The 26,444-nt window shown below is 43.6% G+C and overlaps 1 protein-coding gene across 5 annotated transcripts in view; it reads right to left on the bottom strand.

Moving 5' to 3' along the window:
• FGF13 (fibroblast growth factor 13) overlaps nt 1-26,444 on the bottom strand; it is a 261,882-nt gene that overhangs the window by 57,046 nt on the left and 178,392 nt on the right. For 4 of the 5 annotated variants that reach the window (XM_075763129.1, XM_075763132.1, XM_075763131.1 and 1 more), the window contains one exon: nt 4,309-4,419. In XM_075763129.1, coding sequence (XP_075619244.1) covers nt 4,309-4,419 — 111 coding nt within the window. Of the gene's footprint in view, nt 1-4,308; nt 4,420-6,413; nt 7,497-26,444 lie in introns of those variants that run through there. The other variant, XM_010303727.2, reaches the window with a different exon arrangement.

The following is a 26,444-nucleotide window of genomic DNA, read 5'->3' as shown; positions in this document are numbered from 1 at the left end:
CACACACATGCAGTCCCTCCTCATGCTCGCCTGCAAGCACAAAATCAATAGAAATGGTTTTCTCTGTACTAAACCAAATTCCTCTAGTTCTGTGCAGTTTTTGGCAAACAAAACTTAGATTTTCAGTAAGGGAAATGCTTAGGGAAATGGGTTTCTCATTCGTTCTATCCAATGCTTGAATTTATTTGTGGGAGAAAATATTCCCCATCTGACTCAGTAAATATTCCCTTGGAGAGCCCTCTTTTGCAGTTCAACCCCCAAAAGCAGCATCTGATCTCCATGTAGGCAGGAAAGCACAATTTAAAGCTCAGTATCCAGGCAGAACCTGGAGGTCTCTTTTGAAAGGAGCTTTCTTAATGCCGTATTTATGTGTAGGGGAGGGTTTGCGTATTTTCAGCACATGGGTATGAGTATGGGCTCCTCTGAAAATAGTGCTACAAACCTGTCAGTAGATCAGCTTGAGGACAGGGCAAAGCCTGGGACAGTTGAGAAGATACAGCTCACAGCCACAAGCCACAGAGAAAGGTTTTAGTGAGCGATTCCTGGCTGTGCCGTGCTTGGCAAAGTGAGCAGAGATAGGAGGCTGAGCGCCTTCTGCCAGGGGAGGGCTGGGGCACCCACCGTGATGGGTGCTCAGCTGCTTCCCTCAGCAGCTGAACGTGTTTTCCTGCCATGTTCATGATCTATTTTGAGGCAAGACAAGGGTTGGGCACACTCAGGACCTGGTTTAGACATCAGTGGGATTAGCAGCTGCTGTGGCACAAACTACTGGAAGTTGCAAGAGGGCTGTGAGGGAGTAATGCTGGCTCTGCTGCCGACTGCTCTGCTGAAGGGGAGAGGGACCGGCTGTCGGAGAGGTGCACAGTCAATCTGTCCTACGCCAGCACAGCCAGACACACAGTCAGGCTGCCCCAGCTGCCACTCCAAGGCGAGGGCACATCGGCACTGCACCAAAAAAGGGGACCGTCCCCTTCAGCAGCAGCTGTTGCTCCAACCGTCCTTGCACAGCGGCAAGTCCGAGTCCAGCTTCTGCAAGAGTCAGGGCCTGTCTGTGAGCAGCGAGTGCCGATGGGTCCAACAGCAGAGCCACGCAGCCCCCTCCCCTGCAAGCCCCCAGTGCTGTGGACAACGGGGTTGAGATGCTATCGCATTTCTAGCAGTTGACCCTCATGTGGGCAGATATGGCAGAAGGGGTGAAAAACAAGCCACAGGAAAATAAATTGTTTGCTACTACAATAAGTTTGGGTTAGCATAAGATAATGCAAAGTTATTTGCATCCTAGCCTTTCCCTATTACATTTGCGCTGTGTAAAATAAGGACATAATATTCATCATAATGAAAAACTTGGCAATGCCTAAGGGAGAGATGATCTTTGCCCCTGTGCAATACACGCCGACAGAGAATTAGAGCTGCAAAATAAGAGGCAGTGGGCCACAGGTGGATTTATGAACATATACATTACTGTGAGGTCCGTGCCATCCTTGGCTTGGCCACTGGACCTTCGTACGCTTTCTGCAGGATATTGTTTCCTGTATTTCCTTAATCAGTCCTCAAATCTTTTTGTCTTGCCAAAACTGGGAATAAATTCTGCCTTGATTTAAAACCTTGCCCTATTTAACACATTTAACGAGGCAAAAATCTGTTTTGCAGCCAGAAATCCTTTCCATGAGGCACTTCCTCAAATTACACGGACTCTTGACTAAAACAGAGGTCTGGTGAGTGCCACTGCTCCTCAAATCCATGTTTCACTTCCTGCCTAAATTGTGCTGAAAAAAATCAGCTTTCTTTTAAATTTCCTGCACTTACGGATGCAACCTTGTTTTGGTAAACCCTTCATGCAGCAGTGGGTCTGCAGAGCTTGAAATAATTGTTCCCAAGTCAGGAGCTGAAGGGGATCTTCAGGCCAACTTCCCACCCAGCTCTAGGTAGCAAATGATGGAGAAGGTGAACTCCTGGCCCCAGGCTGTTGTCAGCAGCACAAAACAGCAACTGATTATCAGGGACTGCTAATTCTGAAGTTTAAACAAGGCTGACCAACACTGGGTCTGGAGACCAGATGTACTACGGCTATGGTTTGCTCTAACAAAATGCAGTTTCAGAGTCCTAGCAGTGTGCAATCGCTTTGCCAGCCACAGCTGAATTTGAGGATGTTCCCCTTTATTGTTAAGGGGAGTTTTTATTAACGTACTGACTACAAAGCAGATGGTGTCAGAGCAAACATTCAGTAAAGGTGACAAAAGGGAACAGCAATGATATCCCTCAGGGGTGCAAAGGGGAGGAGAATGGACCCCCCCACATTTGGGGGGGGTACAAGCCCTGTGGCTTCCCTGCAGTGCAAGGATTTTAGATGGGCTGATGCACTTAATATTCATGTGAGCAAGGCTTTGGGAGAAGCCTGTTACATGGACTCTGATCCACAGCATCAATCAGTCTGTCTTACTAGTTCCATTAAAAATATGGCAATTAAGATAAATTCAGGACTGCAGGACATTCAGGTCTATACACTTACCTTTCACATAAAAGAGGCATATATACAAATACATGTGGTTTTTTATGATAAAACCCTCCTCTGCTCTGAACACTTAGATACTGCAGCCCAGCTGCAACCATTTCTGCGATACCATTGCTGGTAGTCAGCATTCTGGAAGGCTGGTGTCCAGCAACAAGGAGTTTTTATGATTTGCTTTGTAATCTATCAGGTTATGGCAAATTTAAGGACACAGTGAAAATAAAGGAAAAGGAAAATATCCTGGAAACAGATACATTTCTATTTCCACAGACTTTATCTTGTTTCAAATCTCAGGATCCCAATTAGAGGGATTCCAAGCAAATTATTTGAATGAAACAATAATAATAAAAAAAGGATGCAATTTCAGATATTTGCTCTGGTACATTAAAAGTTTATAACAGTATTGTGCTTTGATGGAAAAAGTAAGGTTTGCCTAATTCTTCTTCTTTTTTAAAGATAATTAATAGAATTACCCTGAAATCCTGAATGATCTGTACTGACTTTTAAAATCATAAATATTAGATCATCCACTTGAAAGAAAAGCAATGTTTAAGGTCCGTAAGGATCATTCTTAAGGTAGATTTTGCACTGAGGAGAGCTCAGTGCGATGGCACCAGCCGCTCAGCATTGCACTGATTTGGTCTTTGTGCCACCTTCTCCATGGGTGAGGACAGGACCCGGTGCCAGATCTCGTGTCCCTACGGCCACTACACTTGTGCTCTGCCCTAAGGCCAACACCTTCGGTGGCTGCAGAGGAGACCTCCTCCGGCAGCATAACCAGTTCCCTCCTGTCACTCAGAAGTTAATACAGGGATGCAAAAACAATTGAAGAGGGTGTGGGAAAAGTGTAGGAGCAAGCGATCAGACAATTAAGATGGGATACTCATTGTGTCTAGTGCTTACTCTGCCATATTCAGGTGTCTTGTAAAATGAAATGATGTGTCACCTGCAAATGCTCTTCATACGAAAAGGATGGCACTTAAATAAGTGCTTTTTGATAATTAAAAAGGAAGGTCTGCCTGTTGATTTTCTAGTTTGTTGTCTAAGTGGCCTGAAGGACCTTCTCAAACTCCTTGCTTTGCCTAACTTCTGCTTTCAGAGCAGAAACATAGTTTAAGCTAAACAGTACAACTATGTGAAACACTTATATGTTTTATTTACACACACCAAATCTATGCTCTAGTCATCTTTCCCTGTTTTCTATTAATTCTCAAAGTTTTAAAAAACCAAAACGAATCAAAAAAAAAAAAAAATCCAACGCTTCTTTACAGAAAAGCTGAGGGAAATCTGCTTGAGAGCTGAAGGTATAATTAAGTTTAGAAGGGGTAAAAAAAAATAATAATAATAATAGGGAAATGTGAACTTTAAAATGATGATGAACTCTCATTGTGTGAAATAACATGGCTCTGTTTGAATGAGCCCCTGTTTAAGAGTGGAGATAGCGTTATTCTATTTCAGGCACTCTGAGTAGGCGAGCAAATTTTCACTGTCGAAAAAAAAAAATCTAATAAAATCCAAAGGACAGCAATGAACTTCTCTAGATTACCATGGAGATAACATTTGCTTTGTTTGTCATATGTGTCATCATTACCTCCTCTAGTTCATTATTTCTATAAGTGATTTTTTATTTGCATTTCTCTCAGACCCACTAAATCTGAAAGATTTCTGCGCTGTGAGCACAGTGTTAGTGCTGCTTCCACTCACTCAGTCATCCCAGGACAACAACTTTGAACGGACCTATATGGGAAGAATGAGACACCACAATTCACAAACACACCATTTATTCTCATGTCACTTACTATAACTACTGTCCTCCTCTTTTGTTCCATCAATTGTTCCATCTGCTTGCAACTGCAAGTGGTATCCTTGCCTGCTGTATAGCTTTGTTACTATACCTTTAAGCTGAGGCTCTGTAAAAAAACAATAGTGAGATTAATGTGGGAAATCCTGATGTGCCATTCCAAGTGAGCAGGATGGTAAAAACAAACCTCCAGGTTTCTTCTCGAGGCTGAGATATGAAAAAGACCCAAAACAAAAGCAGGGCAACAAGTTTTGCAACACTTTTCATTTAGGTTGAGATCAAATTTATGTCTCTGAAATCAATTACCAAAATGATTAAATGCTACTTTCAATTGCAATGTAGGTAGGACAGCAAAATCTACTTCCAGGGAATACAGATTCCAACAGTGTGCTGCTTGGCCTCAGGAGCTCAGCCCTATCTCATTTAAGATTAGAAATGAGCTGGCAAGGAGCGTATTCCGCCTTTTAAAAAGGTGTGAGTTCTTAAATGGAGAGGAAAAAGAGGACTACTACGATAGCGCTAATAAGAGCCATAGTGACAGTTGAGAGCCTAAATATATAGCAGCAAACGTTTAGCACAGGAACTGCTACAGCTCTAATAAACAAACCCCCATTCCATGCTGCTCCAAAGAGTACAGAGCATCCAAAGTGATAAACTACTCAATGAACATATGGAAAATGGAGGGGGCAACCCTGAAATCCAGCAATGTGTGGAACTGCAAAATAAATATTACCATAAGGGTTGAGGTAATTACCTCATCAGCTAGAAGAAGAAAGATCAAAACAACGCAGAGTTTGGATAGATTTCTTTTTTTCATAACCATCCTCAGATTCACAGTTAGAAAGCAAAATATCTCATACGTTTTCAGATCATTCTAGACCAAAAAGTAACAGCAACGGGATCTGCTGTCAAGTCTGTCATTTAAGATATCTAGGTAATGCACCAGGAGTAATTGCAAAAAAGGTCTACTTCCACTGAATCCCAATGACATCTGCATTGTAGTCATTTCACACAATTATGCTCGTCAGGAGGTGATATATCTCCGCAGCTCGCTCCGCAACAACTAACTTAATTCCGAGATAAACATACTGTGAAGATATAACGTGTCATTTCCAACAGCCAATGTCTGGATAAGACTCCTTGTGTTTGTAATCAAAGACATTGGGGAGCTCTGCTACTGTACTTCATTTTAGTAAGAGCTGAAGGCAAAAGCTTACAATAGTTTGCATAAGTATATTACTTCCTATTAGCAACCTTTAATAAGGGTATTGACAGATGCGCAATTCTTATAAACCAACTCTTCTGACAAGAAATTAATCCAACCCCTACTTCGGGTTTTTAGCCATAATACATCCCAAAGCTGTTTGCAAATTGTGAGCGAGGCACCTCTTCTGTGGCTGCTGAGAAAGGCAGACAGGTTAAGTGGCTAACGGCATCAATGTTTCAGCACAGCAAAGCGATAGCAACATTACCAGAGGGTTTTGCTCCTCCCATGTACAAAAAACCCCACTCAGATCAGGGACTGAGTCTTTATGCCTGATCTTTTGCACCTCTGACACAGAGAGCATCGTGTCTGCAGGGCAGCTGCATGTATGAGATTCCTCGAAAGGAACAGAGCACTGAAGCAAAACTCTGAAAGGTGCCAGCGAAAGCAAAAAGCCTCGTCTGCAATTAGCAAATAAAGCATGGCACAGGCATTCTGTGAAGCAGGAAGACAAAAGGAGATCTCCACACCTCTAAGTTATTTAACGTACAACTGAGGGAGGTGTACGTGTGGGAATTTCCCCTGCAAACATCTCCCCTACAAATAAATCACATGTGTGTGTGTATGTGTAAGACAAGCTACTGAATTACCGGTACGTGGGTGTGCAAGTGAGGCAGATAGCAATGGTGTGTGTTATCCAAAGAAACCAGATGAAGATGACGGGGAAGGGATTGGCATGGGATACCCACGTCTATCAGATCATACAAGCCAGGAAGGGCAATACCTGCAACGTTCATTTTACCAGCCCTGAGACATCGGTCCCCTGTTCCCCACGCCTGACGCACATCCCAGTTTGCATTAAATTAAACCAACCCCCCAAAGACATAACCCTTGCCAACCTGGTCGCCGCCTTCGTCTTTTCTTGGAGCCAAAGAGTTTGACCCTGGAAAACACATTCAACTTGTTCTTGTCGCAGCTTCCCTTGCTCTTGCTGGGGCTGTTGACACACTTACAGGCATTGGACTTCTCCCGCTCCCTGGCTTGTCTCTTCTGGCGGATCAGGGAGCTGGCGATGGCTGCAGCCATGGCCGCCACCGCCCCGGCACCACTGGCGGGTCAGGCACGCGGGGTTTGCTGGCCGGCCACGGGCGCCGCAGCCAGCATGCTGCTCGGCCCGTCCCCAATGCCAGGGACGCTGCCGGGCGCCTTGGCCAATGCCACCCACCGCCAATCGGCTTGGGAGCCCAGGAGACACTGGTGGGACGCTCACACCAGAGCCCCAGGACGGGATGCAACAGTTTAGCTCAAGCGTTTTGTCCGCTGAGATCTTCCCCTTTTGATTTTCTGATGCTTTTTTATTCCTCCCAACTTCTGGCAGGGGAAAGTTTGCAGGCAGAGGTGAGCGCTTCTACGGAGATCGAGCAGATATCACTTGCAAGACATCCCTCCGAGCTTCTCCAGACGCGCTATTCACATGCAGACATGACACATCCACTTGGTGCAAGATCATCGCATCTCTCCTAGCCCCAATTTCTCCAGTTAACTTTTCTCCCCACCCGTCCCCTCCCCATTCAAATCCCAGCAAACACCTGTTAGACTCCAGCAGGGGCTGTCCCGTTGCAGGGGCGGTTCTGGATCCTTTTTCCTTTTCTCCCTTAAGAAGAGATCCGAAGCAAGCGGTGATGGAGACACTGGGAGGAGATGCCGATGCCTGGAGCCTCGGCTGCCTGCTGCCGAATGCCTCGGGAAGCCTCTTCCCCTCCGCTCCTTACAGGTGCCGCTGCCGGCGCAGCCTCCCCTCCCCTCCCCTCCCCGGACGCGTTCGGCTTTTGCGTTGCAACACCTGGCAGCAGGCGGTAAACAGCCGGAGCTCCCCCGGCGCCTGGTCGCCGGCAGCCCGGCGCTGAGACTGCAGCAGCCCTGGGTCCTCAGGCAGCGGATACACGCACTCGCACACACCCCACGAGCTGTGCGCTGGCTACAGAAATGAGGCGACGCAGCGAGCCCCTTATCAGCACCCTCCCCTCCTCCTCCTCCTCTTCCTCCTCCTCCTCTCCCAGGCGAGGCAGCGAGCGGGAGATCTGCCCGGTGGTTCTTTGCGCAGAGAGTTGCGGAGGAGCCCCCGGGGTGCGGGCAGCGAGGAGGCAGGGGCTCAGGGTGGGCAGCGGGAGCCGGTGCACCCCAGCTGCCCACCCCTGCCGGCCCCACGGGCTGTGGGTACCTGCTTTCCACAGAGCCGCCTCCTGGGGAGGCGCAGACACCCAAACAAACGTGACTGCGATGAGCAAATAGCTGGCACCAGGTCTTCGGCAGCAGAGTGAGGACACCTGGCCGGCAGCAGGAAGGTGGTTCAGGGAGGCAGGCAGGGGGGCAGGCAGGGGAGCTCCAGCCACAGCTCTCCCCTGCCTTTCCCTCGTCTTTACAGGATGACCCTCGCTCTGCCTCACTGATTTATTGGAGGCTTTTTGCCTCTCTCGCCTTACCTCCCCCCCCCCCCCCCCCACCTGCTCTCAGCTCCAGTTCTTTAGCAGCGACTAGAAAATCCTCGGAGAGAGCAATTTCCTTGTCATCGCCATGTTCTCCCTCTTCCCTTTGTCCCCCCACGGTGCCTCTGTGTCCCTCGAGGCCAAGACCTCACGCCAGCTGGTTTTATTCACGCCTGGCTAAGTGGTGGCCAGGCTGCAGGGGTACCAGGGCAGGAAGAAGCAGCGGTGCCACGATGCCAGGAGCAGAGCCTTGTGTCAGAGCCTGGCATCTGCACTGTGGTTAATGCCCTGCACAGCGGACACCAAACCTTGCACACATCCATGTCCCAGGACGTAGGAAGCAGGAGGTCCTGGGGTCCCTTTGCAACCCACCTCCTGCTCTTCAGCATGCTTTCAACAGCTGGAGCCTAAAATGAAGCCCATTCAGGCTAGAAACAAAACAGAGATTTGCAACCCTGAAGGCAAACAACTATTGAAAGAATTTATCCCCGAGGCAGAGGGGATTTGCAGTCACTTGCAGGTGCTGAGGCAGGGTGGGAGGATGGGAGGGGGGAGGCTGTGCAGGAGCTGAGCTCAGCAGGGACTGCAATGGCAATGGGCTTCAGGCAGCCAAGCCCGGGAGCTGCGTTCTGTGCGCCCTGGGCCAGCCCCAGGACTCCCCTGGGGCTATTGAGGCAGAACCAATGCAGGTAGGTTGGTGTGACAGCGCCGGATTTCTGATGTGCTTTCAGATTCAGACAAGCTTCTCAGGATACCTGCCCCTTCTTCAGATTACCTGCCCCTTCTTCTTCTTCTACTCCACATACCCTCGGCCAAGCCACATGTTCCTCTTCCCTTCCACGGGTTGCACGCTGTGGCCCCGGGCAAGCACAGTGGAAACCACGCCACGCAGTATCTTCGCTTCAAAGAGCTCAATTCAAAAACAGTTCGCTGTACTTCTGCAAACATGACAGTTCTTCCCTGGACTAGAAACAGCTCACAACATCCAAATGTGTTTCCTCCAACTGGAAACTCCTGCCCCAATAAAACATGTTACATGGCCAAGCCTTAATAACAGAAGTGCCCATAATGCACAAGTTTTAAGATGATGTCTGACTGAAAGTACAACGTGTGCCATTACAGCCTGAGGCCTCGACAGCTGATGTGGTATATTGAATTTAGCAGTCCTGCATACCCATCCACAATACCTCTTTTCTGTAGAAAAGTATATGTATACATGGATAGGTGTATACACACACTCACTCACTTTTGTTTATGAGGCAATTTAAGACATCCATACATTCATATTAAATAAATACTCCTAATTTCTTATTTGGGTTAAACAGAAGGGTAAAAATAGCTGTAATTCACAAGTTCCACCACTACCCGCATCTGCCAGGCCACATAAGACATGTGAAATCCAACCCAAGAGACAGCCAGTTGGATATTATTAGTAATAACTCATCCTACTCAACTCACCGGTAACGTACTATAAATTTTGCTATCTTTCCACGTCCAATACAGTCACAAGTGAGACTTGTTTTTCTTGAGACTCACCCATTACTTCATAAACATTCCTGGTTTGGAAAGCAGCGTTTGATCTTCAGATCAAAGTGAAGCTGCCTCATTGTGATCTGTCCTATAGGTCAGATGACATTTCATTTTCACAATGACTAACTAGAACTCAGAATTTGGCTAACCTTGAAAATCCTGGGGAAAAGCAGTATATAAAAGCAGTATTCAGGATATCTTTCTGCCAGCATTCCAGCTTGCATGCTTAAAATCCATAAAGAAAATTCATTTGCACAAATGTTCCTTGACAGATAACTAAAGAGAGGAATAAAAATAGCATATATGCATAATCAGATTTAAGTTTCAAAAAAACAGTCCTCCAGTTTTTTTTGCATGATCAACCTCTCCATCTATCGGTACTCCTACAAACATGTCTTCATTTACTATAAATGGCACATGAAAATGAAGATCTTGTTGGGAAAATGCCTTTGGTACAAGACCAGTCTTTGGACTACTTCAGTGTTACAGACATAAAAATCTCAAGGAACAGCTTTATTTTCTTTGAACAGCAAGAGCTGTTCAGTCCTCACCATGCTAAAAAAGTAAAATAAAATAAAATAGAATAACATTCCAAGTGACTTTTTGAATGTAGAAGGCAACCAGACGTTCCTAGAACAGATGTCCTCTTTCTTTGTGTGTGATTATTTTAATGGGGCACACTTAAAGCTAAAGAGTAAATTGCCAGCCCCGTTTCAATCAAGAATGAAGCATCTCTTAAGAAATCAGCATGGGACAGACCTGTAACACAGTTACTGTCAGAGACCCGGCCATGAGCTACCTGGAGCTGGGATCTGACCCAGCAGCAATTCCACTGTTCTGAAGTAGACAAAGATCTCATCCACTTTTTATTTAATTCTTTCCTCCCAGTCATCCGTTGAGTTTACGCTGATGATTATTTCCATGATTCTGATCATTAAAACGTACTTGAACCTCCTGAAGTTGCCTGGATTGGGCAAAAGTAAAGCCTGCAATTTGGTACCACGACTCCTCAAACCAGGACTGGCTCTTCAACTAATGCAGGACATGGTTCACAACCAACGCAAAGCGTGCTGCCCTCGCTGCCTGGCTCCTGCAAGAAAAGGCATCAAACCCCCATCATTGGCCTAAAGTGCAGGCAAGCACTGTTGGCTGTTTCACCATATTAGAGGAAAGTGCAAAACTTTTTGGTTTTGCTCCATTCTCCTTGAACCATTTGCGCTGTGGCAGGTCCCAGACCACTGCTGTTTTCCATGAGTTTGAATCTATTCCGAGCGCAAAAGATTTATAGTAGGTCCTATATAAACAAGTAGCTGCTGGGCAAAACAAACGCTGCACAAAAATCGAGACCAGAAGAAAAATCACAAGCCAGCTCCAGACCTCACTGTCATGAAACAAGCTGCAAGTTCTGACAAGCCGCGGCAGCTTTGCGACATGCCCGGTGCCAGCTGCAGCCTGCGAGCCCAGGAGCTCCTTTCCCCCACTGCCGATCGCCTCTGCTATTTGGGCACTTGAATGTCAACAGATGGGATCGAGCGCAGAGTGGCGTATCAGCGCAGCATTGCTGTCAGAGAAGGGAACGGGTAGAGGAGAGACGGCACTTTCCAGCTGCCTGTTCAAGTGCATGTGAGCCCAACGTGTGACTCGCCGAGGGACCCAAGCTCCTTGATGTCCTCTAAAAGCATTAATGATTCTCATGACATGTTACCATAAAGCAGGAACTTAATGCCAGCACCTTGGGTCAAAACGTCCCATCCTCAGACTAAACAGCATGTTGAGTTATTTCCTCTTCCCCTATAAACAAGTACCAAAAGATTTATTGTAGGTCCTATATAAACAGCTAGATGCTGCGCAAAACAAATGCTGCATGATAATCAAGATGAGAAGAAAAATCACAAGCCAACTCCAGACCTCACTCAGCTCAGCATAAACCCCAAACCACCCCTCTACATTTAGAAGACTGAAGCTGCCTTGGTGTGACAACAAAATTTCAGCCTGGCATGGGATGTCAGGAGTTCCTCTTGAGGTTCTTTTGTTCTTGCTGGGGTAAGCTTGTTACAGAACAAGCAGAATAAAAAAAGCTTCAGGAGTCAAACCTATGGACTATTGCCACTGCCTACACTCCTCACAGCAGAGAATTATTTTCTGAAAAGTGCCACCAGAATCACTTCTCTTTTCAGGTTGAGATAAACAAGACTTCATCCAGTCGGGTATGACACAGCAGCACTGAGGCCCCCAGTGATTTTTTTCCTCTTCTAAGTAAACAGAATTACTATTCACCAGGAAACAGAGCTGTTCAGACCCAAGCCCCGCATCACTTAGCTCCTCCGTGAAACATCCCATGGAAATGACTCAGCCTTTCCTCTGCAGCCAGCTCCGCGGCTGGACGCAGGCGCTGCAGAACAGCGAGTGTCTGGGTGCTCTCCGCTCGGGGGATGAGCACGGTTTGCCGGCCAGTTCACTACCCCTGAAAGCCTGGTTTTACCCTAGATATGAGCCAAATTAAGAGTCAGCTAGAGGTTTATTTCTGAGTGCAAAGGTGTTAGTGGAACAGTTGGGCCTTCAGGCAGCTCCAGACCAAGAGCTCAAATTTGAGGATATTCCAGTCAACAGACCAACAGGGCTACGTTAAAATTAACCTTAATAGTAAAGATCAGCTTCAATAACCAGCTGCAGACTTTTACATGAACTGTATTACTGTAGACAGAAGTATTTGTATGTCAAGAGCACAAGGGCACTTGTAAATAGTGACATAGATGTTCCTCTGTGTGTCTGTGCCATAGTTCTTTGCAGAAGTGCACGGTGCAGCCCCGCTCAGTAACAGGAAAAAAATCAAAATAAATTCCTGTGACACCCATGTAAACATGTCACCTGGACCCACTTTATCTAAGAGCTCACTTGTTATTCAAGGAATTAGGCAGCTGGTTGATTTTGGTCTTCTCAGAGTACAGAATCATGAATCCCAACACCAGAAGAGACCCCAATACAACTGGTGCACAGGACTGGATGTGCTGAAACTGGCCCCCATCCAGCAAAGCAGAGAAACACGTCCCTGTCTTCAACATGTGAGTCATCTCACTAAGACTACTAAGATATTTGAAAATAATTATGTGCCTGATGCATTACAAAAGGTTCTCATATCCTAATCCTGTTCTCTTATCAGATCCGCACAAGTTTGCTAGGATGAGGTTCACTGACTGACAAGAATTTGGGCCTCTTCATGATGACTGACACGCCCCGCTAAATGCTCAGGATGGCCATGAGATCTTACATCAAGAACACCAGTTTCCTCTCAGATTCTCAGAGAAAATACTAATGAGAGAAATCCCAGTGCTGCCCCTTCCCAGCTGTGAATTCCAATTCCTCTACAGCACTGTCTCAGTCAAAACTGGATTTGATCTGACCTGGTGGTGCAGGCATTTTTAGAAAAGGAGGGCATTTGTTTGAAGGTAGAAAAATGGAAATATTTTTGCCTAGGTTAATCCATATTCAGTCATCCCAAAATGTCAACCACAAAAGATCGTCTATCCAGTGCATAAAAGATCAGTGCCAATCAGCTGGGAAAGGTCACAGAACAAACAGAAGAGATCAGCTCCCACAGCTCTGCGGGCTCCCAAATTGGGAACACGTTATTCCGGTGTCTCAGGGGGCCCAACCTGAGCCAGGAACTTGCAGCAGTGACCGACCGACTTCTCTCTGCCCACCGCAAAGCCGTAGCAAAAAATACTCCCACATCAGTATGCACAGAAGTATCTGTTCATTCACCTCTCAGCATGATGACTCTCAGAAACATCAGTGTAAATGACAGCATATCATCCCTGAAATATTTACATCGCAGCATGGGACACATGAGAAATGTGGGCTATATGCCACTGTCAAACTTAACATAAAGCCACTTTACACATAACAAAACACTGTAAATAGTCCTTCACAGACCCAAAGCAAGTTGCCTAGAGATTGTCACATTACTCAAATGGATCTTTTTCTACCTCTTCATAGATCTGATGGTTCATCCTTTGCCAAGAACTTGACAAAAACCAGACTCACTAGATCTCCAGTGAGTTGGAGCCTCTGAGAGTTCTCCCTCTCCCACCTGCACCAAAACGTTTCTACCAGCTTCTCCCACCCATGGGCCTTACTTTGCTCAGAAGGTAACTTCTGCCCCACCGCTTGAGTTCACATAGCTACAGAGCCCAATTCACTGCAATCATGGAATGGATGCCAAGCTTCCTGCTTCCTGTTGCTGTGTTAACGGTGTAAGACCCATCTGTTTTCTAATAATGAAGCCAAATTACCCGGGCTGGGATCAGAACCACCTGGCAATGGTTTCCTGTGACTTTTACCTGACTGCTGAGATCATGGCATCAAGTTCACACAGACAAATGAGAACATGAACAGTCAGTCACAAATGAAAGGGACTTTGGGAAAAAAGTGCCATGTCTTGGACGGAGGCAGGACTCTCCAGGAGTTGGAGTTAGACCTTGCACTGGGTTGATGGTTCTGCACATGTAACACTGGGGCCTTGCTACACTCACTGTCATGGAACTGGAACCGGTTTACCCAAGAAGAAATGCTGGTTTCAGTAATCAGAAGGAAGGTTCCTTGAGGATTAGGAAAAGGGCCACGAGCCCCAGCTTCTGCTTTCTGTCTCAGTTCACCATGTAATGATCATGATATTAATAATGACATAACAAGACATATCTAACCTAAGTTCAGTGATGTAATAATTAGGTTTATCTAAGCTCATCTGACCAAATATCTGGGCTGCACAACCAAGAAAGAAGAGAGAAAGGCACCTCCAGATGGCAATTAATTCTTATCCAAAAAAGCACGATTAATTTCACAGCTGCACGAAGGAAAACACTACCTCTGCCTTACTGAACTATCACTGCGAGGTGATTCAGACTGTAATCTTCCTAACGCATCTTTATAATAAATACTATTTACCACCATCAAAACTAAGTAATCACTTAATGAAGGTCCATGTAGCTCAGTGTCTTGCTTCTGGTAGTGCTCAGCAATGCATGTGAATATAAAACCAGCCCAAGTAGTCACACAGTCGCACTTCCCACACACACACGCACACGTACCTTCCAGCAATCGGCCTCATGGCAACTCCAAGCTTAGCAGGAGCTCCTGCTGGCAAGAGCAGAGCAAAGGTGACATCTATAAATTACACAGGGATTTTGAGGTGAAAAATACAACATAACATAAGTAAACAGAGGGGAATTCATTAGCGTTAAGTTAGATGCACTTTTTTTGCAAGCAACACTCACAAGTACTCGCATTGGCTAGCAAAACAGGAACGAGAACCACCAGCCAGCATTTGCTGTATTGGATTTAAACAGGCCTGGAGACTAGAAAAATTGTGTATGCAAATTCTACATAAGCAAATTAGAAGAAATTCAGAGAAGTCAATTCAGAGAAGGAGGCTAATAGCGGAACATCTGCTACTGCTCCCAGTATTCACATTAGGCGGCTGGGTACGTTTCTGGGGACTCAGACCTCACCAGAAAGCACAGAAAGGTTTCGTTGCTATGCAGAGAAACAATGCTCAGAAATCAGAGAAACAGATATGAAGCTTCCCAAGCTGAGCACTGTTATTACTCGCTTAAGTCCAGCTGAACTACAACAGGGACACATTTGCTTGTTCAGAGACTGGATAACTGTCCAACTTGTAGTTGCATTTCTAACCAAAAACACCATGAAAGAAGTAGATTAAGCTGCAGAAGTAGATACAAATATAATACCATGATTTTAATTAAATTCCCAGTCCATATGTATGGCCTTCGCAACTCCCCAGTCATATTGCTAAATCATGCTGAGCTAAACTCACAGCAGAGAGACACCATATTCAGCAGATGATGATATATCATCAGGATTTCTGTCCTTTTTCTTCAACCCTCTTCTCTTTGTTCATCATTCTATCTATCTATCTATCTCTTCCTAACAGGATTTTCTTTCCTTCTTTCATTAAAAATTACAACATGCTTCTAATGAGCAGTAGTCACAAAAACCATCAGTATCTCGATGTCCTTATCCTTCAGTTGAGGTCAACTTAGTCTTGTCTACAAACAGATAATCCTAGTTTAGCTTCATCTACAACACAACATTCCAAGGCCTGGGAGCTTTTGCTGGGAAATAAAGGACAAAGATCAGAATTAGATCCTAAGGCACAGAACTAAGCCTGCTGGTTTGTTAGAAGTTATCTTGACAGATCTTTCAATGCTGTCATTCAACCGATTCCACTCAGCCCATTCCATGTACCCATAATGAAGGAAGACCTCCTTGCATTTTCTTGTGCCCTATATGGGCAGTTACGAGAGGTTAAATTGTCTAATTGCAAAATGGCACCTGTACGTACAGCTGCACAGGTAAAACACGTAGCTACACAGAATTCACGAAATTCTGCAGCACTCTGAGGCCTGCAGGGATTCCCAGGCAGTTCCCCTCATATGACTGGAGCAAGAGATACGGCTCCCAGAGGTTGCTGCTATCTGTATTTCCTCTGGCTTGTAACTGGAATTGGAAATCTCAAATCTCTGCAAATATGGGTTCAACGTTCATGATACAGACACTTAAATCCATGCATTTTTTTCTTTGCCTTTCTTCTTCCTGACTTGCAGATATGAGCAAACCCAATATGTTTCAACAATGCTGAGGTGCACAAACACCAAGGAATTAGAGTAGAGCTGTTAATGCTGGGAGAAACTTCCACCTCCCTGAGCTCTTTTTTAAATTTTTTTCCCAGCTCTGTAATATATGAAATCTCTTACTCGGTGACTATATTTTTAAATCATTATTGCCATAAATTTTAGCCTACTTAAAAAGTTCTGATGTAAAGTCTTTTCAGGAGGCTTTTGGCAAAATATAGAGTTTCCTGTACAGGAAGCATGCTGTAAAACATTAATTTGTAACCAGTTACAAACCAAACAAACGGGAGAGATTTCCAGTACTTTCAGTCGAAAAACCAAACGTATAAAAATACTTCTAAAACCAGAAACAAGAGGGACACCTAGAGTTAGTTCTTGTAACTGCCCCAGCAAGGTCATTCACTTTCTTTTCCAGTTTTGTTTCGGTCACTGGCGACATTTAATTACAACAAACGTACGTGGTGCCTCCGGCTGTAATTAACAGCGAACCTGAAAGCTCAGGGTTCCGGCCAACAGGGAGAACCTGTGTGATTTTGCATGCAACGCTGTGGGTTTATATTTAACCGGAGCTCGGGTGGGTCTCCCACTCGCGGACGGCCCCGGGGCCGCTGACACGGGGGTGGCGGGGAAGGGGCCGCTGTCCGCGGTGCTGATCCGCCGGGCGCATCCTGCCCCGCTCCACCACCCCGCGCAGCTCCTGCTTCCGCGGAACGAGCCGCCGGGCCTGCCCACCGAGTTTACCACCAAACATCAAGGTCCATAATCAACCGCCAGCATTTCTTTTGTATATTGTGGCTAGGCAACGTACTCCGCCCAAAAGCTAACCTATAGCAAAATCTTTGACGGTTTCAGACCCACTTAATCTTCACCGCGTTCAAAACCTACCGCATTTGCAAAAGAGCAAGGCGTTTAGTAGTTAATAATCTGGATTACATATTAAGTGATTATATTCAGTACATGCATTTTTAACCTGCCAAAATATTGCAGACTGCTTACTTCACATTCTACACTTTACTATACTTAAATTTACTATATTAATTTTGAAGAGAAAAAAATAGATGCTGTGTGCAATGTCATGTAAGTTGTTTAATAATCACACTGAGTTATTTCTAATAAAGAATTATACACGTCCCAGACAGTTAATATCTAACTCTCTGTACACACTGCCTATCAGACTATTGTTTGATATTGGGGTATTTTCCAAGAGTCCTTGGATTTGTTTTTCTCTTCTAGCTGTAGGGCGTTGGTTCTTACAGTAATCTGATCATTTCACATACTAAATGCAGAGAACACACTTTTTCATTATTAAAGAGAAATAGATTACACCTTCATAAGCATTTAACTAAAACATTTGGAAAAGAATAGAGAAATGCTGGTGGTTTTGTATTAAAAAGGTTTTCAAGTTATAAACACCATAACAAGATTGTCTTCAGTTACTGTTAGGCACAGTGCTCTAATGAAAGACAATTAGAACAGAACTGGAATGATTTGCTTTTTTCCTTCCTTAAAGCAAGGTTTATACCTGACAAAAAGCTTGGGTACAAAATTAACTAAATACATGGCGCGGATGTTTAAAAGGCCATAAAATCAACCTGTGCAACATTTGAAACACATATTCAAACAGGACAAATTTGCCAGTTCAGCAGCATATTCAACATATTTACAGTTCCAATCACTAGGAATTAACAATAACACTTTCCTTTTTCTTCTTAAATAGTGTATTTTTAGAGTTATCAAAATTCATCAACTCAAAGAACGACCACATTCTTAACATTAATAAATATTAAGCTTTAATTTCTTTATATAGTTTATCATCTCTACAGAGGACTAGTTGCCAGGAAATACCTCCTAGTTTGTTCCTATAAAAATATTGCTTAAATACATCTTACCTGAATAAGACTTTCTTAACCCCAAAGCCATGCTGCCTTACAAGCTGCTCCTACCCAGACAATTGCAGTCTACATTTGGAGCAGATACACAGGGAGTAGATCAGAGAAAGTTTAAGGCATATTTAAAGTATTCTCTAAGGTACTGGCCAGAAACATCAAGCCCATACTCGCGGTATAGAGAGATCATTAATGGGCATTAGTGACAGACCATTATGACTTTCAGAGATCATTAAAGATTCATAACGTAGCTGTATTGTTCTGGCAACATCTAACCATTTCTTGGACATAAATGTACATTTCTCCTACATGATTTACTTAAACTTATAATTTTTGAGTGTCAAATTTTATTTTCTGCCTCCTAGAATTACAAAGAATGCCTGTAACAGGATACCGTAGTACATTACGCCAGCCATAGGAGCCTAGTGCTTGGTTTTAGTTGATACCCTTTATTGTAATGCATTTTGCAATATGAATAGCTCAACAACATTCATGAGGTAGAATATGTACCATACTTTCTTTCTTCTTTAAATAAGCTGCATTATTGATGTACCATAAATGTTACAAGTATAAAAAGCACTTAGAAGAATTGTATTTGCTAACAATTCTGAAATAATTACCTTTTGAAATTCTTAAGCTTTACCTCTGCATTTCAGAAAAGCTCATTGTTTGATGTTTGGATTTAGTGAAAATATTGGAGATATTCTAGTTGGGGTCAACCAAACCAGCTACTCCTAATTCAATTTTGACAAGTGAAGAAAACACTGAGATTTGCTTTGGAAGAGGTACAATACTGCAAACACTGTAGTTCAAAATGTGACTACAGTTATGTTTCAATTGTGTTAATCAAGGGCTGGATTTTAATTTTCTGTTGCTGAACTTGACTGAGACCTTGTTTAACTCATCCTTCTTCAGCACAGCAAATTAAGCTCGTGCTCACATATTATGTAAGTAATGAGATTTAGGCAATTTAGAAGCAAGAGTCAGATTTCGAAGTCAAATACTGTCTCTAAATGCGATTTGGTCATTGTGGAGTCATATAATTACAAGTAGTAGAAAAGAGCTCTGCCTCTTCACCAGGAGGTGCCACTCCTTCCAAGAGATGTTTACAAGTCATGTGTGCGTGAGCTTGGTTTATTCGCAGTGCAATGGACCCGCAATGGGCATATACCAATTTGCGTATCAGGAGGAAAATCACCAAACTCCAGCTGAGCAGCAGTAATTTCTTAATTCCTCTAACACAATCACTTGCAAACGCATGAGACGTGCTAAGGATCAGACTCTTAAAGTCATAGACAAGTAAACATCTTCCAGATTCTCTGCTTTAGGTACTAAAATGAGATCTAGCAACTGCAGTCACTGAAGCATTTAACCATGTTTTAGCATTTATGTTTTGATGAATATAGACCTGACAGGTGAAGCATGCCAATTTACTACTAATAAACAATTTTCCCAAAATTATATTTCAGTGTTTACTACTACACATTGCTGCTTATGTACTTGGAATTCACAACAACAAGTATGCAGAAACAAATCATGCTGTGAATTACACAATTTTAGAATATTCACTGTTTATTATGCCACAGTTGCTTATAATCAAGCTGTGAATATTGCGGATATCCAAATACACTGCACTATTAAAAACATCCCTAATTATTGCTGCCAGAAACAAACAGTACCATACCAAGAAAACTGCAGTGAGGCAAAAAAAAAAAAGTTGATTCTGAGACCTTTCCACTTGGAAATGGCACCATTTTTGCAAAAAGTAGTCAAAAACCCTTGTGGAAGAACGTACTCAAGCCCATTTCTAATTGCCTGCTGAGTTCTATTGATTTCAAACAACTGACCTTGAGTCGATAGGTTTTATGTCACCCATGACAATTATTGACAGGCAGTCAAAAGCCAACAGTGGCATTGCTTACTGCCTTGTGATTATAAACAAGGTTAATCTGCTTGTAAACGTAGTTCTTTTTCCATGAGCACCAGTGCATTTAACTCCTTTTCCCAAAGCCTACATGCATTTGCAATGGCAACTCCCTAAAATTTAGACAGTTCCTACTAAAATTTCAGTATTCTGTCCTCTTTGGCTACCTCAAGAACGGTTTAAATGATTCAGAATCATTCATGTGGTTTTACAAGAAAGTTGGAGTTGCATATTGAAACCTATGTCCAGCTAATCCTTATTACCGTCTAGTTATTCATTGCATATTAACTTGTTTTATTGATTTTATTAATAAAAGGAAAATACAGCTCATCTAATCTCCACTTTGCTTTGATCACTTTAAGTCTATTATGTGCCCTGAAGCAGCTGGCATAAAAGGAACACAGCTCCTCTGAGATCCCTGCATTTAGACCAGCTAAGACCTTACCTCTACTAGAGTTATCAGTTACCTCTGTGGGGTGTCAGTTTTACGAAGCAACCTTATAGCGTGGCGTAGGACCTGCAGCAAAAGGACTACAAGTAGAACTTGTAAAAAAACCCAGTCATTTTACACTTTTTTCCTCGTGTATCAATAAAAATCAAGCTGACATTTGCTATGAAGTACTCACTGGAGATTGCCGCGTTATAACTAGAAGATGACTGATGAGTAAACAACTAAGGGAAATGAGAAAAGAGGGTTTGGAGAGGGCATTTACATTTCTAACCATCCAAGGAGGAAAGCTCAAATTATCCCGCCAAAAGAGACAGTAGTGAGTCAAAACCAGTCCCTTTAAGGCCCAATTTGATCAGTTTACCCATGCTATTATGTGCCACAACTATTTGCTTGGAATAGATGACTTGGCAGGTCTCAGAAGACTTTGCAGCCCCACGTTACCACACTGGCCGGTATGGGGATAGTGCAGTAAGGACTGTATCAAGCACTCTCCTCCCAGAAATCACAGCCACACTACCAGCACAGTGCTCTACCTTCTGTACATGTTCTCCACAACAAACAAACTGTCTAGTTTGCAGCTAAGCAATGGGGCATGTTGAAATAAAGGCCCAAGCATATCCAAATAAGCTAGCGTGGGTACAAGAGAAATGACATACATTATTGTTCTGCTGTGGCAGCAAAATATCCCCTTTCCCTGACTGCAACATGGGATTAGATTCATAATCTTGCAAACTACTAGGCATTCCTATTTCAATTAATCCTACTTTGCAGTTTTGAACTGATATCCTCCAGAAAAAAAAAAAAAAAAAAACACCAAAAAACCCCAACAAAACAACAAACTAACAATTGAGCTTGACCTTATTCCCTGGAATCCAACAAAAAAAATCCCCAACTGGTTGGTCTGGCAGGAAAAGGCTGAGAACTCAGGCTCCAGTTCTGCTGCAGCCATTATGACCAAAGAATCTCAAATGCAAAATAGAGAGGAGCAAGCACAGCACTGCTGGCTCAGCAGTCCCGCAGCAACAGCATGCAATGCTGAACAGATGCTGCAACAGAATCCTTCCAGGGAAATACAGATGATGACTAAAAGAAGGTCCCTGCCTTCTTGGAGAAGAGGGAATAAGGAAAAGAGAGAGCTCTGAACTGCCACCCAGCCAGACAAAACATCTGCTTGAGGTTCTAGAGCCTGTTGCTCTGCATAGACTATTTTTGTGTTAGTGATCATTATGTTTTCATAGAGTCATTCAGTTGTTTAAATTTTAGCCCCCCCCCCCCCCAAGTGACCCAATTCATCCTATTTTGTATGTATTTTGGATTATTTAAAATATCATATATTTGTATATTTACCTGGAAGTATCTGTAATTTTTTTTTCTTTCCTCTCTTTTTGACCTGATTGTACTACCCTGTCATGCAATCCAAAATAAACAAGAAACCCCTTGAAGAGTGAAACTATTTAATATTCTGATGCTGGGAATGCCTCCGTTTCTAAATACTAAGGAGAAGCTGTGTGAAGCCAGTGCACACTAGCATTTTCTTTCCTTGGCTTCATCTGCCACCTGGTGGTACAGTCCCAGGGAGCAGGCAGCAGCATTTTTATGGAAGGACCCTGCATGTTCCAACACGCACCTGGAGTTTAGTGCTGATTTTAAGGCTGCAAAATGCAATGAGTAGCCTGGAAGTTGCAAACATCTGTGCAGTTCACATCCACACACAATGCAGTATGTTTAAAAAATGTTCTGCAGTTAAAACATTTAATGCTTTAACAGAAAGGGCAAGTTAGAAATTCAGATTTTTCAGCATGCTAAACAGCTGCACACTCCCAAGATTCAGAAATTGTCCCAACGATTTGTAACACTTACTACAAGTCCTTGAGCCCAATGGAAGCTCCTTTGCAAAAGCAGGGCTCACAGTCAGACACAGGATTGAAAGCAGAAAAGTGAGAGAGCCACTTTGTTACCTGCCTGCAAGTAGCTTGCAATGTCCCACTGTTACACCACGAGAATAAAGCAGGAAGGATAGAATAAGTACTAGCCTAAACTTTGCATGCTATCGTATTTTATTTGGAATACAATATCTATCGTTATTCTATTCAGAACATTTCAGTAAAGTTGCAAAGTATAATCAAAAGTAACTCCTATTTTCTCATTCTGAAATCAACAGTCCTTATTTGTGTTGTCCCGCACGCTATACAGAGACAGGATGACACTGAAGTTGCCTTGCTATGGCGATCCGTTATCTGCGTCACGTCCCTGCAGCTGCCCATGGGAAAGTAAATATTTACTACCAGGAGTTGGCTCCTTGGGGAAAACCTAAAGGCCAAGTCTACTTGGCATGGTGTGCCACCGTGCAGGGATATTCAGGCTACCTTGGGTCTAGCAGCATTACTATTAATTACTTGGCAGAATTCTTTGTCAAGCATTCCCAAGATACCCAAAACAGCATTGCACCTTTGCACTGACACACTTGAGATAGGCATCTTGAATCATATCCACCTCTGATATATGGGGAAAATGAGGCAAATATACTGGCCCACGCTCTTCATACCCTAAGGAAGGACACATGCATAATGTGGGCAAAAGCTGGTGAACACAGAGCAAACATTATTAAAAAAAAAAAAAAAAAAAAAAGAGCTACAAGTATTCTTATGGCCACCTGTGTATTTACATGAGCCCAGTGGGATGACATTCTTCTGATCCATTACACCTGGAAAGCAAATTTCAGTCACACCAGCAAACTTCTAATTCAAACACAGTTTTTACTGACTTGCCAAACATGGAAAAGAAAACACAGCAAATGTCTAATCCAAGCCCTCATGACAGTATGATCCTACTCATATCTGGTACCCCCAGGTGCTGGAGACCAATTCTTAAAGCCAAAAGGAGCATTTTCCCTATTTTCCATTACAGACCAAAACTAAGACTGACCCTTCGCTAGCTTAGGGCCTGTTGAGGGAAGAGCGCTGGATGCTGCACATACGTTTGTGATGGGGTTTGCAAAAGCACCTAAGAGAATTGGGAGCATAAAACCATTACATTTCCCTGACATGCAGGTATCAAACTCCCTAAAGTGCTTTTGCAAAACCCCACTAAAAACCACACTGGAACACCTGGAAGGAAATACCAGGCAGATGTCAGGGATGAGGAGATCAGCAGAGATTCCACCTTCATTCCCCAGAGATGAGGCTCCAGCAGCCCAGATGAATTGAGTCTGGTGATGACCACCTCCCTACCTAAGGAAATCCCAAAGACCCTGGTCCAGGTCAGAGTCGAGCGTGCAGTATCCGAAGCCCTGTCCTGGCCAAATGGCAGACAGCCCAACCACAGTGGCTGCAGCGTTCCGTAATGAGCAGATGGTTTTGAAATGACAGCACCTCTTGCCAAGTCCGACCCGTTCCGACTCCTCTGTTTCTGCATTACCCATGCCATTTGCAAACACTGTGCAAACACAACTCACAAGGAAAGCTCTTCTCTCGGCAGCCTGCAAGCATTTACAGCCAAAATCAATACACACATCAGTGCTCGTAAAAGTAATTTCATTTATGATAATTAAATAAATTAGCTCTAATAAAATAATGATTTTGCTATTTACCAGAGGAAAATAATGGGTTGAAAGTAATTTAATTTGACACAAACTTGGGTTTGGGTCTAATCCTTCAGATTTTATTCTTAATTTTTGCTGATATTTTATAACAGTTCAAATCATTATTATTTTATTTTCTGTGATAACATATGAAAATAAACTACTGAAAATATTGACCTAAGCCCTGGACACAAAAGGATGAGCAGACATCCCTGAACGTGAGTTGGTTGCACTGTTTGGAAAGTCAGCCTCAAGTTCCCTGTATGCACATCAATAAAACCAAAATGCTTTGCAAGCGGATTCAGATCATGTTTATACCTGCAAATTCCTGACATGAAGACACAGAAGTTGTACTGTATTTGCACAAGTATAAATGAAATAGAAGTCTCCATCCTTGCCACATAAGTTAATGCCTTGTAGAAGTTTGATCTAAGCACAACATTCACTGGTTTTGTCCCAAATTTCCAATCCACAGACAAGATATGGCACCAAACACCACTAGAAAAGTGCAAGCGAAAACCACAAATAGATTCAATGGGCTCTTATGTGCCACTATCATCCCTCAGGCCTTCATTCTCCTTATTAAATACACCGTCCCAGCACTATGCTTATATCCAGATGGGGAACTGATCACACAGGAAAATGTTTGTTAATAAAAGATGCTTGGTGTGTTTGCCAGAAGTACAAGCATAAACCCCTATCAGATAAAAAAAAAAAGCGCTCTCGCCACTTATTTTGCAGACATCATTCTGGCCTACTTTCCTCACTAGGGAAAAAAGCATGATTCAAGCACTCAAAAAAAAAAAAGTCAATAAAACATTTGCCACTAGAGGAGGCTATTTCACAATTTTTTTCCCACTGACATACTTGTACCAGGGAAATTTCAGTGGAGAGTTTTCTGCAAAACCACCACTACTGTTTTCCAGCTAGTCCTATCATGAATTCCTCTGAAATCAGCAAGTTTCTCAATAACTGTATTTGTACTTAACCTTCAGTCAAAGGAAAAATAAATCCACAAAACCCACAGAGTTCATAACCTGGATAATTTCTGTCCATTTTAGTCTGATGGTACATTTTTCACTGCTTGTAGAGCTGCCAAAGGAAAGATGTTGGCGAAAAGTCTAGGGCTTTCAGGGACTCCACTGATCTGTAAAAATTCATCCTCGTCAGAGAAACTTCAGCTGGATGAATTACCAATGAAGCCCTACCATCAGCAAGTGCATCAGTTTTCTTCGCTATTTTCCACCCTTTTTGTTTCTTTTTTTTCCCTGAAGTCTTTTGAGGACCTGACCCCAGATTAATATCCCAGACACCTTCAGCCTTGGACCATCAGACCCCAAAATTAAAGATTCATTCCCTTGGAGAATTGTGTTGCCTTGCATTTTGTTCCAGATCTGAATAGAACCAAATTTTAAAACATCCCAAATTTTCTATGAGACAGATTTGCCCTTTCCAGTCCGGTCCAGGTATAAACAGATATTAAGGGAAATGGGCCGTGTAATTCTGTTGGACAAATCTTGTGCTCATAAAACATCTCTGGCTGATGGTCCCAGAAATAGATGCCCTTTCTCCATCAATGGAACAAGCACATCCCAGAGGAGATCAGCACAGCTATGGGAGAAAGGTTTGTCCAACAATCCCACCTTTTGATGCATGCATCGCAGGTTGTTGTACCCTGTGGTATCTTTAGAGACTCTTTCCTGGCTCTTTAACTTGAGCAACAGAGGCTTGGACTTGGTTTTTGGCCACGATGCCCCATATTCAGGTAATGCTCCTGGTCAGAGAGGCCTTTGGCAGAGTTTCAGCCATGCAGGTTCCCAGGTGGAGCCCTCCTTTAGAAAGGACCCAAAAAAGCCACTTGTATCCTCTGCCACAAGCCAGGCTAGGAAACACCTCATAGACTGGGACAGGTACTTGAGAGGTTGGAAATAATACTGCCCAGGGCTTAAATGATGTGAGTACCACAACTCACATCAGGCATCTGGGGCTCCAAGACACTGAAAACGCAGCCTTCCCATGCAGCACTTCAGAGCCCCAGTGCTTCAGCAGGAAGTGCCCAGGTTCATTTTTGGGGACAGAGCCTGGAAGCCAGCTACTTAGTGCTATTTTCTGTGCTGTTCCTCTGTCTTCCAACTCATAAGCTCCAAATCTGTCTCTGCATCATTAAACATTTCCACCGCCATTTCCTTTACAAAGAAGCAGCTGTAAAACAAAGTAATTTAATTTAATTACATTTTTTTAATTAAGCAACTATGTAACTAAGTGCTCAACTGCACTGGTGAGAGCTCTAACCCCACGTCTCAGCATTAGAGGGAGTCCTACACCCGTTTAATTCTCTTTGCAGAGACGAGGAGGAAAAGTTGGAAGCATGGCTTTAGGGAACAGCGTCCCAGCAGTCAGTCAGCAGCACTAGAAAAATGAAC

Source organism: Balearica regulorum, chromosome 11 (assembly GCF_011004875.1).
Source record: "Balearica regulorum gibbericeps isolate bBalReg1 chromosome 11, bBalReg1.pri, whole genome shotgun sequence".
Taxonomy (NCBI): Eukaryota; Metazoa; Chordata; class Aves; order Gruiformes; family Gruidae; genus Balearica; species Balearica regulorum.
Note: the sequence above shows the minus strand (reverse complement) of the source record. Positions and strands in the feature narration are given on the sequence as shown.